At 34.9% G+C, this 13424-nt stretch overlaps 1 protein-coding gene across 6 annotated transcripts in view; it reads right to left on the bottom strand.

Moving 5' to 3' along the window:
- The window catches only part of BRD9 (bromodomain containing 9), a 26046-nt gene continuing 12622 nt past the window's right edge, over positions 1 to 13424 (bottom strand). For all 6 annotated transcript variants that reach the window (XM_038128030.1, XM_038128027.1, XM_038128029.1 and 3 more), the window contains 9 exons: positions 11917 to 11992; positions 10496 to 10591; positions 9610 to 9742; positions 8686 to 8797; positions 7025 to 7063; positions 6509 to 6580; positions 5152 to 5254; positions 3236 to 3403; positions 1 to 2481 (listed from right to left, as the gene is read on the bottom strand). In XM_038128030.1, coding sequence (XP_037983958.1) covers positions 2381 to 2481; positions 3236 to 3403; positions 5152 to 5254; positions 6509 to 6580; positions 7025 to 7063; positions 8686 to 8797; positions 9610 to 9742; positions 10496 to 10591; positions 11917 to 11992 — 900 coding nt within the window. In that variant the 3' untranslated portion in view covers positions 1 to 2380. The remainder of the gene's footprint in view (positions 2482 to 3235; positions 3404 to 5151; positions 5255 to 6508; positions 6581 to 7024; positions 7064 to 8685; positions 8798 to 9609; positions 9743 to 10495; positions 10592 to 11916; positions 11993 to 13424) is intronic.

Below are 13424 nucleotides of genomic sequence, written 5' to 3' on the forward strand. Positions count from 1 at the left end.
TTTCTTCTTAAGGCTTCTTTTCAAATAAACCAGAATCATTTGGAAGATGCAACAGTGTACCACTGGTACGAGCACAGGCACATACACTAACAACAAAGAGGAGCAAGAGATTCTCTTTTAGCACAAGAATCAGTAAAAATGCCCTGTGACAAACAAGTGACTGAAAGACATTACTTCAACCACTTACTTTAAAATTTTAGCATTTTTTTACCAGAGACAGCAAACTCAAGAGTCCAATCTTTCTATAAAATTTAGAAGAATGAGATTTCTCAAAGAAACATGAAAGCTTTTCTTGTGGCATTTAGTGAGCCTAATCATGTGTCTCAGTACATTCAGCAAACAGGTTACAAGTCAATGTCTGCCACTTTTGAGAAGGCATCACAGCAAAAACATTTATATTTGCTTCCAGGAAGAAGTTTTGTCCTAAAAGCATTTTTTCCCTGGGGAATGCAGGCAGTAGGCCTAGTGAAAGGATTGTCCAGCACCCATGGACCAGCGGCTGGAGATTGCTGTGCATAACTAACATTGCTTAAGGGCCAGATAGGCTGAATAAATAAGCAACCTTCCTCAGGCACTAAGTGCTCTCTAGTACAATAATGATGCAAACAACATCTAGCCTTTTATACAACAAGCTCATGGAGCCATAAAGGCTGATTTACAGAATTTAACAGAGTTTGAATGCATTCTGCCTGAAATCCAAGGTGAAGGTATCAAATAAGATACTGCACATTATTTCAGTCTTCAGTAGTAAACACTGCAGCTCAAAGAAAAACCAGAACAAACCAGCACATTCATCTAGAAGGGTATTTTAAACATTCTCCTGTGGAATTTTATTCAAGAGCTACAACAGGCAATTCAACAGCAAGTGTTTCAATAAAGATTTCCTCACCAACTGTAACTATAATTTAGGGTCTATTACAAGAATCAATTTTTATTTACTGCATGAGAAATCAGACTTACTAGAGATCAAAAGCACGTTAGATTTAAAGACACTTTTCAATTGAAATCGTTCTGGGAAGCTGCAAACCGACACAAGGCTGTGTGTCCATGCAAATCCTCACCAACACTCCTGCCACAGGGCAGCAGATCATCCATGTCACTCCCAAGAACCCCCGGTCATGATGCGCCAGAATGCAGGAACAGCAAAGGAGCCCAAGCACAGTGCCACACACACTCCTAACAACTCCCAGACAGAAAAACCTTGCTGTATTCTTCCTTCAGCACTCCCACTTGGAATGAAGAAATCATCTTATTTAGAATTTATCAAGACTTTACTACCAGTTATCTGACTTCCTTAATGGTTCCTAAAAACTGAGGAGGTTACTGAAACTAAATGTTTTTTGCGTTTATAGCTACATGTGGCATGATGAAATTAATCTCTTGAAGTAGCACATGAATTCAACCCAGAACTCTTTAGTATTTCAGACTTAGTATAAGAAAGCAAACTTCTCCCTGGCAAGAACAACAGATTTGCTATACATCAAAACTGCTTTTCTATTTTTATTAATATTTACAAAATAATGTAAATTCATAACATTTTTCTGCTTGCAAATAGCAATAGTACAAAACCCCTCAGTTTCAGTATTGATGTATTAAAAAAGTTTTATTTTGGAATTACTGAAAAGCACACTTTATCCAGAATTTTTTTCACCCTATGAGATATACACATCATATTAAAAAATACAAGTATTATCTTTTCTTTGTGTTTCAAGATACAAGGAATCACGAAAACATCTTTCTCAAATCCAGGGTAGGAGTTTTGTAAATGAGCATTCTACTGGAACTACCAAGTACTGCTACTCTCAAATTAAATGCTCTCTGCAGTGATTAAAAAAAGATTTTAAAAGATGGGAAAATGTTTTCAACAATTTCTACAGATTATTAGCATTTGGAGATGGAAAACACAATTAATGATCCTGATTCATGCAGTTCTTTGTTCTTCCTTGGAGATGTTCAGGTCTTAACCTGAACAGTAGATAACAGAACAATTATCTACAGAACTAGTTGATAATTGTACTGCAAACATTTAACGACTGTTGCCATGATTCTGGGAAAATTATCACTTTTCAGTGTCTATAAAATATAAATTTTTCTAACACATTATTTGCTGCTTTTCAGTCAAGATTCACACACCAGTAAATAACACTCTCCCTTAACAAACAAAATGAAAGCAGTTCTTGGTACATTGCTAAAAGCATGATGCACTAATTAGTTTGGGGTTGGGGTTTTCATATGTTTGCTTGTTTAATCCTGTATACATGATAATATTATACAGCAATCCTCATAGAAAAGAGGACAAAAATGCAGTTTCTGTCATGGACAAAAACTTTATAAAAACATAATACAATTAAAATACAAAATAAATATAGCACATGTCAGATTAGTTACTAGTAGCATTTGAGGTTTCTGGAGACTGAAGAAATTCATAGGGATCGTGAACCATGTCTTGCTGTTCTCCAACACTCATATGAGAGGGGCTTCCTGTTGAGTGTGGGGAAAAAAAATCAAAACTTTAAAAGTACAGAAAAAATTTAGAGATATTTATACATATAAACAGGATGGTTATTTCACATGCTTCTTTTAGACTTCTAAAGTAAGACAGACATCTAAATGATATTTAAAGGAGATTATGAAAAAGAAATCACAAGATTCTTGGTAACTTAAATATTTGGAATAGTAATCATTATGCTATTACTCTGAGTTGATTGCTCTGAGTTAATTATATGAAATGTAACTGAGTATCATGCATCCAACATCTTCTACCTTCTCAGAAATGGCACCAAATTGTTAAGCAGTATGTTATGCTATCATCCTGTCTTATCACTGAATTTTACAGTTGACAATGAAATGCTGTTGTAGAATCCCACTCGTTACTTGCTGAATACAACTATGCTGAAGTAAAATAATCATTATATACTCCTTAGTGTAGCTGAAGGCATCAAATGCAAGTGCTTATAGGAATTTGACATTGAATTATCAATTTACTTCACAATTACTTCAATCACATCTAATCAAAAAATAGGAAATTACAATTAGTGGTCTTAGTTCTGGAGGTTCAAAGTAGGTCTTGTTAGTTATCTCTGCCAGGCATATTTAAAAATTAAAACATGATCAGTCATCACACTGTTTTATCAGAGTAGTTTTCCACAAAGATTCATACAAATTACAATGTAAGTTTAAACCAATTCCAAATAGAGCACAAGTACTGGAACTTCTGTGACACAGCTAACTTTACCAAGATGATGTTGGTCTCTTTCAGAGGTATTGGAGAGGGAACTCAAATTGGATGATGGCCGGGATCCCACTCTGTCAGCCTGAGCTTCATGAAGGTCCTGGAGCAGTTTAGTTGTTTCATCTAGATGTAGATGGTTATCATCATGATCAAGCTCCTTCTTCACTTTTCCTAAGAGCCACCAACCAAAACCCATAATTAGCACATGTACATTGACCTATGAATTACCAAGTCACTATAAAAAAATTCTAAACTTAATTAACACAAGCATTGTCTATACAAAAATTACCTCAATCTTGCATTTTCCCTTGCACTTCTAAAAAGCAACAGCTGCAGACCTGTGCAATATTGGAAGATGAAGGAAAGTGCCACAAGGCAATGGCTGAAACTGAACTGACTCCCAGTATCTAAACACTAAGAGCTTAATTTGTCTCCCTTAGCTGTGAAATTCCAGATATGGACAGACTGGCCTGGTTTGGAAGGGACCTTCAAGGCCATCTCATTCCAACTCCCCTGCCATGGGCAGAGACACTTTTCACCAGACCAGGTTGCTCAAAGCCCCATCCAACCTGACCTTGAGCACTTCCAGGGATGGGGAACCCAGAACTGACACAACTGCGTCAGTGCCTCACCACCCTCACAGTAAATAACACATTTAGTTTGTGGCAAAACAGAGTCAGCAAGCAGATAATTTAAATATCGAACTCAAAATACAATTAAAACAGAACATGAAATCTATGGAGGCATAGATATCCCCATCACAGAAGGTTCTAAGAAGAGTATCTTCTCCAGCTACATTGATTTTGTAGTAAGTAAAATTAAATTGTGAAATTGGAAAGAACTGGACATATGTGCCAAAATATGCTATTCTTTCATATGAAGACCTAAAAAAAATTCCCTTAACTTTAAACAGGAAGATAAACTCCTTCCCTTCTCTTTCTTAAATGTTAATTTTGCAAGAATTATGATAAGAAGTAATTTCATAAACTCTCTCTGGAAGCCAATTAATCTAGCAGTATGACTATTTACAGGAAGGCCAAAGAAGAAGTGGTGCATGAAATTTATAATAACACTGATATGTCTAAACATTATCTATAAAATGGATATTTATTCATTTTTTACTGAACTGCAATAAAATTAGAGTGAGACAGCATAATCAGAGCTTACAATTGCTTTTCAAACTGCACCTATGTGAGAAATTTGTAGAAATCTTTTTTTCCCTTTAAGCCTTCAATTAGTTTGGTTTTGTTTTATAATAGATAGCTTGGCCTCTTTCACATTCAGAACTAAAAGTACCTAAAAACATAAGCAAGTTGTTTGCTTGGATGACATTTTTGAAGACATTTGACTAGCTCAGCTGCCTGCAGAAATGGTAACAATACCTGTTGTGGTATTTACAAGATAACTATCAAAGTCATGTATTTAAAACAGTATCCAAATTCTTTCACGCAACTGAAGATAAAGTCTATCCAGGGCCAGAAGTTTCTTCTCACTTTTGTTTTGGGATATTCCAAGTAGCAATTTGATCAGGTTTCACATACTTACCTAATTCCCAAGTTATTTTAAAAGACATTATATGAAGCAATATAATTTCAGAGTGAAAGCTTCAGACTGATTCTTAAAATTTATATTACTATGAACACAAGAAATACAAGCAAAACTATCAAAATAGTGAGGTACAAATACTTTGTTTTCTTCAGTTGTACAGGAAAAGTTAACTTGTATAACACATGGAAAAACAGAGGAAAGGAAAAACAGAGCAAGGTTTCATTTATCAGCCCTAGACTTCTTACCACAGTCAAATGTATATTTATTACTACTTTTCAAACCCTTTTTTTAATCTTAGCAAATCCTGCTGTCATTTTCTCTAAATGGTACAACTAAACCATAACTGATGTCTTGTATATTTAGCTACTTACCTAACGAACTTAACATAGAAATATCAAGAGATACATCGGAATATGGCTTCATGGAGAGAAAGTCCAAATCAGAAGTGTTACTGTCTCCAGCAGATTCTCCAACCTATTAAAATACAAGAAACAGAAAGATTAGCAAGAGTGACAAGCTGTGATGTTAACTTCACCAAGTTTAATGCACAAATCCATTCTCTCAGAAGTATTATCTCAACATCTGAGACTGGAGCATCCATAACCATCTTGACTAACCTGAAATTCAGAGACAGCTCAAAAAGATTCCTGGACACGAACGGCCAGGGATGTGCACAGTAGTCCAAGTCTTTTATCTCATGATCCAGGACTGCTGAAACTCAATTACACACTCAACTCATCCCTGTCTCATGGTAGAACCCTAGCAGATGGAAGTATGACCAGTGTCCCCCATCTTCTCCATATGTGAACATTGGATTTAGTGAAATTTTTTTGTACAGTGGGCCTCCTTCTTCACAGCATCAGCTGGAACTGGCTGCTCTAGTATTTTTCCTATACATCTGGATAATGAAATACAGCCTACACTCTGCAACTCCCTTTCTTTCTGCACCCATTGCAATATTGCTAATGTAATGCCACAAAGGAAGAAATCAGAGTCACTAAGCTTCAAAACCTGTTCTAAGGGAAATCTCTGAGGATGCCTGATCCAGCAGAAGAAATGAGACACTCAGGTAAATATACAACCAGATATTATCTTTTAGAAATATGAAAATGAAACCTAGCATGTACATAAAATAATTTAACCAGTCACCTAGAGAAATTCACACCTTTCCACAAAACATAAGGAATATTTATAAAACTATGATTTTTTTTTAGTTGCTATAATGTGATCCATATAATTTCTGTGTGAATTGCATGGAATGTAGTGCATATCTTCTGTCGTCACAAATAATTTGCAAGATAAAACCAGTACAACTTAAAGAAAGATAGCTGTAAAAGCATAAGATATGTATTATTTACCCATCCTGTCTAATAGTAATTTTCAATGAATATGGTAAAACTGATTAATATTAATGGGTTTTTTTCCAATTTTACAGCAGGGTGAACCTCAAATATTGATCAGCAGATGAAGTATCTTTTTCAAATTCCTATGTGATCTTTCTGCCTCTGAGATTTAGTGATGCATGCTGAAATAAGCTGAAGAACAATAAAGCCACAAATGAGAACAGACTGAATATCAGAGAATTCATTTTCAGTACTGCAACCTTATTCCAGATAATGTAATATTCTACCTCAGATTGTGCACTGAAACAAAGTAATGTCTCAATAATACTTTTTTGTTTCCGTTTTTCCCTTGTTGTTTCCCTCCCCTACCCCCCAGCCATTTTACCATAATTTGTTTGGAAGAATCCAGACAGGTATTGCGCAACTTGTGTTCTTCCTTTATAAGAACTGGCAGAACCTAAATAACAAAGAAATACTTTAGATCTTAGCATTTCATAGCTTATATTTACTAAGGATGTTCCCTGAGAATGTTTGTGTAATTTACTGGTTTTCCACAATGAGGTTCTGGACCATCACTGAAAACTGCCACATTCTGTGATGTTTGAGTAGAACCCTCACAAAAAACTAAAGACCAGTTCTTCTCTAGGGCAATCATAAACAGTCATGCCACCAATTTGTAACTAACCAGGACAGCCTCTCCAGAAATAACCTGAAGCCTCTCCTTTCTCATATACTCCACTTATCAATCTTTTCTGTATTACTGTACAGAACAGAGGCACATTAAATAAAATAAAGAATTGGAATGTTGCCAGCTCAGAGAACGCAACTTTCTCTACTTTATACGCCAAAACCCTTTTCCCTGTTAAAAACCCCAAACAAAGAGAGTATTAGCATAACTTACTTTAACTTCATCCAGTGGTTTTACTGGGATGTTTCGCCTCTGGAATGAAAGAATACCAATAACTGCTTATATTGAACACATATGAAAGACATCTTTCTTGTACCATCTCAAGCATAGTCAAACCACACACAAAAGGAGGCTAGAGACAGCTGACTTTTTCACATATCTGTAACATAATTAGAATGCAACAGTTGCTGTTCTTAAATATTTTAATATTATATTTTAACTAATCTTTGAGTCCCCTTATACTACTTCTTCTGCTCATAAACTTTATATTCAAATGCAGTATCTTTGTCATTACTTCAGTAACTTCTGATCACAAATCATTCACAGTTGTAATTCCAGAGATACTAATTCTTACTGAAATGCAGCAGTACAAAATGCTCAAGCATAGAACACCATGTATATGATCACTGAAACACATGTAATTGTGTAAAATCAGTGTATATCCATATATGTCACAACTAAACAGCATTTTCAAGTGTAAATAGCCATTGATCATTTGGAAGGTCCTCAGAAATTCTCACCTGGAACGACATTCATACAAAAACATGGTAAAAGGCAAAGGCACATTTTATTTTAATGCTAAGTTGACTATGTTGCATACACACGTTTCTATATGTAGAAAAGTATTCAAAATATTGGGTTTTAACTTTTTGAACTAATCCTTTACATTTCTTCCTGTTATTTGTACCACCTGTTTCCGTAGGCAAAAAGCACTCAGAAAATTCTAAATTACTGTCAGTGTTTTCCATTCTATTGTCTCCTTATTTCCAAACACCACTCACCCTACTCCACTTCTAAGTCTGCAAAGATGTAGCATAATCTCATTTCCACTATGTCAGGAAGCCTAAGTACTTTCCATCTTCCCACCCTGCCTCCCTTTCTTTATTCTTCAATCTTTCAGAGTGTCAGCATTTTAAATAGCAGACAATTATTTCAAACTAAGACCATCTTTCAAAGTGAAGACAACATGAAATTTATCTTCAGAAAATTTGCATTTTTTTTAGCTTATTTTGTCTTGGGAATGCAAACATTCTCACTAGAACCATACACATTTTTGAGAAAACTTTCTTTTCCAATCTCAGTATGCATCTCTTCAGGAAAGTACTTTTGGAAATAAGTTAAAAGCTTTCCCTGTAGACACACTACATGAATGTAAAATTTAGCACTGGTGGGTAACAGACACCTGGTACAGTGGCAATTACTCTGTTTTTAACTTTACTTCCATGTTCCAAATAACTAACCCTTCCATGAGAAATATATTGTGCTTTTCAGTTAAGAAAAAACCCAAAACTTTAACGAAAGGATTGCAACATAACTCAGAAGTCTGTATCTAAGTCATGACATTGACATGACTTGAGTGACAAGGCTGCCCAAACTCCATCCAGTTGGTTGGACCCTGCTATGCTGCATCTCATGTTTCCTCCATTCTACAGTCACACAGTGAACCACACTGGAGAACTGACCTAGCCAGAGAAAAGGATTCCTCCTTCGTTGATTAATTCAGTCTCTAATTTGGTTTATGGTTGCTTGAACAGCTAGGCTTGCACTGCTCAAACTGGCAGTGGAAAACAAAGCATCTCACACAGCATTAAACGGCTAATAGGTTCATTCTTACTCTGATGAATTTGTGACACTTCAGTGCACCCAGGACACACCTGCTTTAGCTGATAAATAGTTTTGGAATGGTCACCACTAGTGATCTGGTCCAGAAGATCATCAACTATTTTCTTGCTGTAACTTCCAGCATCCTTCACAAATTCTTGTAAGCTAGCAGGAATTGAGATAAGCATTACAGAAAACATTTAGTTTCATAAAAACTACTTCAACTTAAAATGTTTTTTCAAATACACACTGAGTTACACCTACATTTTCTTTTTCCTTTAACTCTTTTATGCTTCTTCAGGAAAGCAATTAAGGTTGCCAGGACATAGAGCTTTTTTCTTTTACTTTAATAGTAAAGTAGGTCTACAACTTGTTTTTCACAAGTACCAGCAAATTTTGTCTTGAGCTATCACTGATGGTAGGGTAGTGGGTTAAAAAACAAAACATGGAAGATAAAAAGCTTGAGATTTTTTCTTTCCCTCCAAGATCAACAATTTAATGATAAACGGCATTTTTCCTTTCAAGTAACATGAACTCTTTTGAAACCCATTAGAAAAACATAATTGTTTTAAAGCCACTGAAATATATTACTTGCCTTTTAAAATTACTTACTGCTGGGTAACACGAAATCTGTGGCAACCTATAATACACTGTGGTTAAAGACCCTAATAACAAGATCCATAACAACCTTGCAATAAAATAGAATAGCTTCAAAGGCCAAATGGGAAAAGCCCCCAAAACTTTCCCCACCTCCAAAAATCCAAAAGCAAACAAACAACCTAAAAAAAACCAAACAAGCCAAGAATGATGAAAGGTAGCTTCATATTTTACAGTGATTTATTTTAAAAATAAGTTTTTTTAAAAAATAAGTTTTAGCAAAAAATCAGGATTTGGAGGCTCTTAGTTGAGATCTAGTCTAAATTGCTTTGCAAAAAATTGCTACGAGAAGTTAGCCTTCCTAATAAGGAAGACCTTACCTTAAGGCACACTGGATCCCAGTTTCATCACCATATGCTGAGTATAGGAGCTCCATCTCATCTGGTTTCAAATCATGAAATATAGAGTTGTTTTGCAAGGAGGGTGCTGTATTGGCACTGGTAAGAAAGGTTACTACACAGGTAAAAGACACAACAAATGATTAGCACAGGTAATCATTTGGGAAAAAAACAAAAAAAATCATATTTTCTGAAACAGATACAGAAAGTGCCGTGTATTTTTTCCTCCAACTGAAAGCAAGAGCAGTGTCTCAAGGACACTTCCAGACTCTAGAATCAGCACTATTTTAACCATATAAACAAACATATTTATACTACTGAAATATCAAGAATTAACTTATCCACCCCACTCCGAGAAGAAAAAAGTTCAGGGTCACATTCCCTTTTATATTTCTACATTTTGTGTGCATCTACATGTTGATTGCCAGTCAGTTTCTGCACAGCAGATTAGAAACTATTAAAAACTGTCAATAATACCAGGGAAAAAAAATCCACAGTCTGCAAAATCTTTGTCATATGTTGCAAAAATGCAAATGACTGGAAGTTGTTTTTCAACCATAAGTGTAATTACTATGGAAAAACTATTTCTCCCAGAGGAAATGGACTACCATTATTGGAAATCTACTAGTGTGGCTATAACACTAAGGTAAAATATTAATACATAACCGCTAATTAAGTTACACTTAATAAGCAAAATACTCAATTTAAAAAAAGCTGCATTCTGCTGTTAATGGAATTATTATATATAATAGAAATAACCAAGAGAACTTTCATAGTATAAACAGGTATAAACCAAAATTATTTTATATCAAGTAATTGCTTTAGCATTTAATAAACACAAAGTTAAAACATGATTTTTGGTAATTACCTTTATTTCTTCGTTCATCTTTGAAGCCCAGTGTAGTGAATCCAGGTAATAATTTGCTTGACAGTGAACTCAGATCCACTGGGTGAGTTTCTTCCTCTAATAATTTGATTTAAAAGAAGGCTTAGAAAAGCATTTCATGTTTACAATTTATGACAAATAATTAGAATTTGCTATTTTAGAGCTGTAATTAACATAAAAACAAAATGTTTTTTTAAACTATACATTAAGGGTAGGTACTGTAATTCAGGTTCTCAATTTAAATTTCAAGCACAAGCTATAAATATGCTTCTATGTCATATTCATAAGATCTATGGCATACTTAAGTGATTTCACTTTTAAAGTATACAGCAGCATCTGTATTTATTTTAGTAGCTGATTCACAAACCTTCAAGATCCAGATATTACCAAAGTGATAAAAGCAGTCTCTTGCAGTCTCTTATGACTAAGTGGTTGTTAGTTTATGGAAATGGATTACCATCACTCTTTAAATTTTCAGTGGCATAAATTCAGAGGCATTAAATCACCTTTTTTTCTTTTTTTTTTTTTTTTAGAAATACGTAATAGGCATGATAGCAGCCAAAATACTCAATTTCATTTCTTTCCAGAAAAATTTACTACCAGATGAAAAAGAATTTAGCAGGCTTGTGTCTCTCAATGTGATTAGTCAAAAGCATTCATCAGTGAAACAAGAGGAAAGCTGTGAAAAAATTCTAATCTCAAAAGGTGCAGAGAAGGATGTGCCAAATCAACATAATGCTCCAAAAAACGATGGCATTTTATTCATTACAAATTTTCAATAGTTCTGCATCTTGAGCTTGAAATTAAAGCAAAGGAAAAGCATAAAGCAATATAAATAACATCATAGTAACAGAACAAAAAAAAAACCAAAAGAGAAAAGATCAAGGAACTAAAGAAAAAACTGAGCAAAACCTCATAAACTTAAAACTGAAATTTAGCTAATGATTTAAATTAGGTAATAAAGAGGTAAAAAATTATTCTAAATTTGTATCTGTGCGTTGCACATTTACATAGAATCACAGTATCTTCGTGCACCTATTGTCATTAGGTATTAACACTACAGTGTACTTGTAGTAAAAGCTTGTCTTCCAAGCTCTTTATAAAAAGTTGTAGCAATGTGTAGTGCTTATAAGGAGATATTATTTTATCTTCTCACTATTGGCATCAGTAGTAAAACAAAGCATCTGAAGAGTGAAAATATGAAAGGCAAACAGAAACACCTTTGGGGTGTTTGGGGAAATGGTTTGGGAAATAATTAAGGAAAAGAATAAAAATTTTTGAAAAATTAAAAACAATTTTAAACTCATCTATACTACACAGGATCTGTATCTACAGTTAAGACTTCAAAATCTGTTAGAACATTCAAGACTAGAAACGTTTGCTTGAAAGAGTGTGGCTTTTACCTTCTGCTTCTGGATCAGATGAATTTACTACACTAAATAATAAAGTTCCATCTCCATTTTTTTTCAGATAACCAATCTGTGAACAGAACCAGAGAGATACAGGAAGAATCATTCGAAACTGTTCACACTCAAAGAAGGAGCTGCCTGTTTACAGAGAAAACTATAAAAACCATTTTTAGCTGCATTGCACTGCACTTTGGTATTCCCTTTCTCATAGAGAACCTTGGGTCACAACTATTTAACACCACTTAGCCAGTGCTTCAGAACACAAGACTTAGAAGTTCATACATCATATATACAATGCCCTATTCATCTTTCTAAGACAGATCTAAAGTTTTCACTCAAGATAAACCCAATTCCATTGTCATTTGCACAGACCAGCCTTTCTGACTGCAAAGTCTACAACACACATTGTTTTTAGAAGCAGATCTGTAACTCCCATCCCCAAACAAAGTCACTGCTTTATTTTCAAATATAGATTGAACTGCTTGTTTTCATGTCTCACCCACAACTTTCTCTAAATAGAAGTACTTTTATTAATACACTATGCTAAAGACAGATGTGAAAGACAGCATAGCACACCAGGGTCTATAAAGTTAGAGCCAGATCTGATGCAACAAGCAAAGCTAATGTCAGAAACCAACTACACATGAATTGAGGAAAAAAACACTGTAACCTCTCTGTATAAAGGGAAAATGAAAACTGCTCTCTCCCTACACAAGTATTAGTAAATACTTCTGAGGAAATGAATAACAAATCTCTCCTATTTTGTTTTATAACCCACTCCATCTGAAAAAGTTTAAAATTCTCTCCGTACAGGAAGCCAAAGCTAATACTGGCATACAATAAAAATGGAGGTGAGAGGTGCTGGAAAGATAACGAACAAGAACAATCTCTTCAAGTAATGGCAAAAGTTAACAATGGCTGAATTCCAAGAACATGCCAGGGTTATCTAGATTCAGTGGGACATGCAGTGGGGCTGTCAAGCTGACTTAACAGCCTTAGCAACTAAGAGCTGCACACCTTGAGAAACTTCCTTGAACTGACTGCATCAGTCAATGGTATTGCTTTGAAGAGATTTAAAAAGCTACTCTTAATTTGGAGGTTTCAAATAGACTTCAATTCTAGCAAGTCTTCTCATTATCCAAAGAAACAGAAATACATTGAAACTAAGCCTTCACCCACTATTCTTTGCAGTTTTATTTCATAATCCAGTTGAGCCTAATTTGACTGCATAATCAGGGCCACTGCCCAAGAAATGCACATCTAAGTTTGAAGACACAACACCACTTTTGCTTCAAAGTAAAGTTTCTTCTGCAATAGTTTTTAAAGAGGTGGAAAATGCAGATGTGGACACATCCTGATTCTTCTCTCGACTGCAGTGACCACAAGAGTGACAGATGAGAAATGGGAGCAAAGGTGGGAATAAGTCTCCATAAAATTCAAGGGAAAGAGAGTAAATGTATCTCAGTACAGATCTGTAGTGAATGCCTGGAGCATTCGCTCCA

Source organism: Motacilla alba, chromosome 2 (genome assembly GCF_015832195.1).
Source record: "Motacilla alba alba isolate MOTALB_02 chromosome 2, Motacilla_alba_V1.0_pri, whole genome shotgun sequence".
Taxonomy (NCBI): domain Eukaryota; kingdom Metazoa; phylum Chordata; class Aves; order Passeriformes; family Motacillidae; genus Motacilla; species Motacilla alba.